Here is a 4,424-nt window from a genome sequence, read left to right as displayed (position 1 = left end):
TAGGGTTTGGAGGAGTGGGGAGAGCTCAAACTCATTTGCAGTTTGTTTCACAAGATCGAGCAATTCAACATTTGTATAGCCAGCAACTTGGCGGATTTCAAGATCACTGTCCGAGATGCAGTACATGATGGAGCCCAGTAGCTCAGAATAAAAGAGCAACAGGCGATCCCCCCCCAGTTTAATAAATTCCTTCAGCCAGGTAATGGCCGTGAGACGGTTAAAACGTTCTTTGTTGTGACATTGATTAACTAAGATACCAACCATGGGACCAAATTCCACGACTGGTGATTTTTTAATTTCATTTAGGAAACCAGCAATGGCAGAGTCTGCAGCTTGGCGAATCTCTCTGTTCGAATCAGAAAGCATATTAAATAGGCCGTCCAAAAAGTCGGGCAGCCAATCGAGCATATTGATATCTGGCACTGAGTCTAACACTGTAATCCAACCTGAGAAGCACGCCAATGACAATGCGAAATTCAACTGTACCAATCGCACCAACGAGAAGTTGACGTATGTATGGATTTGATCTCCGGATGTATTTCTGGAGCAAGGGTATAAATCGTTCCACATCAAACGATTCGGATTCAGTGACGACATCCTTGATGAGTCTGTCCAGTAGATTCGCACCATTCTTTACATCAATATCCACATCGGCAAACAGCTTGCATAACCCATCAAAAATTTGGTTGAAGTACCTCAAAATGTGTCCTCGTGCTACCTTGGCAATGTTATATAGAGATTCGCAAGAGTAATACCTCACGCGGCTTTCTGGATCGTCCAAGCAATGTAACACAGGTGGGAGAAGAGCATCAAGATACAAACGTATGTCATGCATGAGACCTATAGCCGTAGCTGCGAGTCCGATCAAACCTCCTTTTCGATGGTTTGCGTTGGTGGAAGTCGCAAAATCCTGGCCTAACATTGCGATCACAGAACAGATGCGATCGGTATCATTGTTCTCTTGAAGCGCCTTTATCAGGGCTTCTATTTCAAGCGCAGCGTTTTTCCGTTTATCATATGAACGATCGCCCAAGGACCGCAGAATCGCTGGCGGAAGCGGGCTTTCAGACGGACTCGATAGCGCGTCTGCGTTCTCGAGCGACATCATTCAAGGCAGATTAGAGAGTTTTCTCTAGTTAGAGGAATATGAGAGTTTCCCTAACGCCGGACAGTGCACCTGATGGATAGTAGTTAGAGAGATAGAGAGATTTCTACCTTCATCTTCAGTGAACTGCATCTTGATGTTGCAGTGCACTTTACCCCACTGCGCTCCTACTGCGTATCCTGCTAGTTTTCCCTTCCCTTCCTTAATTCATTCTAATCCAGTTTCAAGTCTAGCGTCACAGCGACGTGCCAGATAGCACCAGGCTCAGCGAGGTTGCACAGTCGCCGGACGGTGCACCTGCTGGATAGTAGCTTGACTGGCGTCATAGCGACGTTAGGAGGCTAGTAAACTATCCTAACTTTCTAATGAGCCTGAGGGAGCAGGGTAGGGATACTCTCATATTTCTCTAACTAGGGAAAACTCTCTAGTCGGAAAGTATTAAGGAAGGGAAGGAAACCCTGGGCGGCTCTGTGGCAGCGGGCCGCTAGGTAGGCGAGCCTCTCTATCTCCCTAGAAATCTCCCTATCTCTCTATCCGGGCATTGGCTGCTCTTTACTTGTAACCCCTGGCCATGAATAACGGCTTCACGAATCCTACCGCCAGTACGAATGGTACCAACTTCGAAGTTCTAGAACATGTTTCGATACTCGTGTAAATTTACAATCAATATACTCCTACTGGCCTCGCTTCGCATCGGGGAGCCATTTCGTCTGCTGAACGCCGGTGTGGAACTCCACGACGGATTGGCGCCTTATGAGGTAGGCCTTGTCGGGCGAGTGGAGGACCCCAAGACTACCACGCCGGAGCATGTCAATGAAGGAAGTATTTCCACGCGCACTCATCCTCGTCGCTGGCAATCGGTCCCGGGACGTCAGGTCTGTCCAAGCATGGTAGGCCCGCTAGCAATGAATAGATACTTTTGTCATGCGAAGGAATACGGCTACTGTGATCGGCGGACTGGCACGTGCCACTGCAATTCTGGCTATCAAGGAATCGATTGCAGTACCTGCGAGCCCAGCCATTATAGAGCAGGCTCTTTGTGTTACCCCAAGCGGCTATGCCAAAGCGCCGGCGGGCTAGGCATCACTTCTGACTGCAGCGGAGCAGGTATTTGCAACTATACCACTGGTCTTTGTGAGTGTCAATCTCAGCGAACTGGTGGCGACTGCTCGATTCCAAAATGCGCTACGTTCGACCCTCTTTGCACTGAATGCACAACGCAGGGGTGTACGAGATGCGCAGAAGGTTATCGAGTTGACAAAATGTCTCTAACTTGCAGGGGCTGTGCTCGCGAATATGACCCACGGTGTACTTCGTGTGATTCTCGAACATGCTTACAATGTACCGACAGGCCATTACATTCCATTCACCGATCAGGCCGACGAGTGATAGATCCTGAACTATCGCAAGACGATTTAAGGGAGCTATCATCGGACCTTCGGTATAACACGCAGCAGTTAGAATACTTCGATGACTCGGAATCATTTCGGCTAGCGCCGAATGTCAGCCTAAGTGAGCCTCTCCACGAGAGAACGACGCGCTGCGAACAGGGGCGCGCCGGAAGCCCCGCTTGGAATTGTACGAAGATTTCAGACGAACTAAAACATGTCCTTTGTGGCCACGAGGGGACCTTTGCTTGGTCCAGTTCCTCCTACGCTGTTGCCGAAACGGCGCAGACTATTCGCCTGGCTGTGCGGCGGACAGGTGGTGGGGTAGGGTCAGTCAGTGTGCGCTACGCAATACGGCACATCACAACTGACACTAGCGATCTAAGTCCTACGGCCGCGTATACACTATCGACTGTGCTACAGTTCGATGCCGGTGTCACCGAGCTCAGCTTCCTTCTGACTGTGCACGATGACCGTTCTTTCGAGGGCAATGAGGTCGCAGTCGCCGAGCTGACAAGTCCCAGAGGAGGAGCCACAATAGGTGCGCAGCGGAGGGCAACTATCACAATAGTCGATGATGATTCCCCTCACGCCAGTGCTCAACACTCTCGTGTTGTGGGTGCCTCGCGAGGTATTGCTGGTACCAGTTCGCAGACAGTCGTTCTTGCATACTCGGGAACAGGCATCAAGATGCATACCGGAGGTGACATCTTTGATGTCAATTTTGAGCCGTTGTTCTTTTCCTTTGTGTCACGTGGGGAAACAAAAAATCGCAAGTACTTGAGACTACCATATGCTAGCGAGCTCAGCAGATTTGACACCACCATCCATGATGTCGGGAATGGAACTTACTTTGGGTGGTGGAATGGAACAAAGGTGGGAGTATACAAGCAGCACACATCGGTGGTAGCATTGGGCGGCCTGTGTGGTGAATACTACCAAAACACGAAGCTCTGGGCAAAGGAAGCCGTGGTACGTACAGATGCACAAATAAAATTTCGCTGGGAGTACGGATATCTTAAAGTGGGTGATTCGCCACAGATTGAACTGGGACTGGACACTAATTTTGTGCGGTGGAGTGGTCGGTTGTGTCCAAGCTACAGTGAGCCCTACTTTCTGTATGTAACTACTCTTGGTGAAGGAACTGGTGTGCGACTCTGGTTTGACGGCAGGCTGATAGCGGATTCCTGGAGAGCTCGGAATTATCCAGAGTTTGGGTTGAAGGTGCCCATACATTCCAAGGCGGGTCATTTGCACTCGATCGTCCTCGAATTGCGCCTCTCTCGTCCTGCTCAAGGATGTTTTCTTGGTGGCAGGAAAAGAGACCTAGTTGGGTGTAATAAGGGCATTTCACTTGAATGGTCGTCGACATCCACATCACGTACGATTATTTCCCCTGATTATTTGTTCTTGAGTAGAGCCTTCATCGACGGGCATCCGGCGCATCTTGTCAAATTCTTGCGAACGCGGTAATGAAATAGGTATTACGTAAACGAACTCCATACTTCCCCAACTGTCGTTGAGGTTGCCTCTGCCGCGGTGTCTGCTGAACGCTCTTTTGGTGTCGGGGGCGGGTTGACTGCCGGCGAGGCTGGTCACCCGCTTGTATTTCAAGTGGTGCTTGCTGATGTGTTCGGCAACCGTTGCGACGATCTGAAGCCATTTTTGTATGCGCTTCCAGTCGCTAAAATCCGCACGATGGCGTTCAGTCCCAGCTCGCTTAAAAGTCGTGACAGCTTGAACATGAAAGCAAATGCGACCCTGAGGAACCCAGCACAGGAATCTCCCATCGTGGTTCAATTTTCTCTTTCGCTGGATTTGGTTGGTAGTATTGTTCGCGCTCACGGATACTCGACAGCATCTGGCTCGTACGACTTGGATGTGTCTTACAGAGCTAACCACTCTCATGATGATTTGGCGACGGGGCCACT

The 4,424-nt window shown here is 50.0% G+C and overlaps 2 protein-coding genes across 2 annotated transcripts in view; one reads left to right on the top strand and one right to left on the bottom strand.

The window, feature by feature from the left end:
- Nucleotides 1-191: 191 nt before the first annotated feature.
- Nucleotides 192-1,105, bottom strand: AURANDRAFT_66238 (hypothetical protein; the record flags this gene model as incomplete). The annotated part of the gene is made up of 3 exons (XM_009041330.1): nucleotides 192-248; nucleotides 283-446; nucleotides 496-1,105. The coding sequence occupies 3 exons, from the start codon at nucleotides 1,103-1,105 to the stop codon at nucleotides 192-194; spliced, it is 831 nt and encodes a 276-aa protein (XP_009039578.1).
- A 635-nt stretch (nucleotides 1,106-1,740) lies between these two features.
- Nucleotides 1,741-4,424, top strand: part of AURANDRAFT_66237 (hypothetical protein) — a gene marked incomplete at both ends in the record, with an annotated part of 6,719 nt that continues 4,035 nt past the window's right edge. Inside the window, 3 exons of the mRNA XM_009041334.1 lie at nucleotides 1,741-1,914; nucleotides 2,186-2,369; nucleotides 2,483-3,962. Coding sequence (XP_009039582.1) covers nucleotides 1,741-1,914; nucleotides 2,186-2,369; nucleotides 2,483-3,962 — 1,838 coding nt within the window. The remainder of the gene's footprint in view (nucleotides 1,915-2,185; nucleotides 2,370-2,482; nucleotides 3,963-4,424) is intronic.

This window comes from Aureococcus anophagefferens (assembly GCF_000186865.1).
Source record: "Aureococcus anophagefferens unplaced genomic scaffold AURANscaffold_20, whole genome shotgun sequence".
Classification (NCBI taxonomy): Eukaryota; class Pelagophyceae; order Pelagomonadales; family Pelagomonadaceae; genus Aureococcus; species Aureococcus anophagefferens.
The sequence above is the reverse complement of the archived record's forward strand: the minus strand, read 5'-3'. Positions and strand labels throughout refer to the sequence as shown.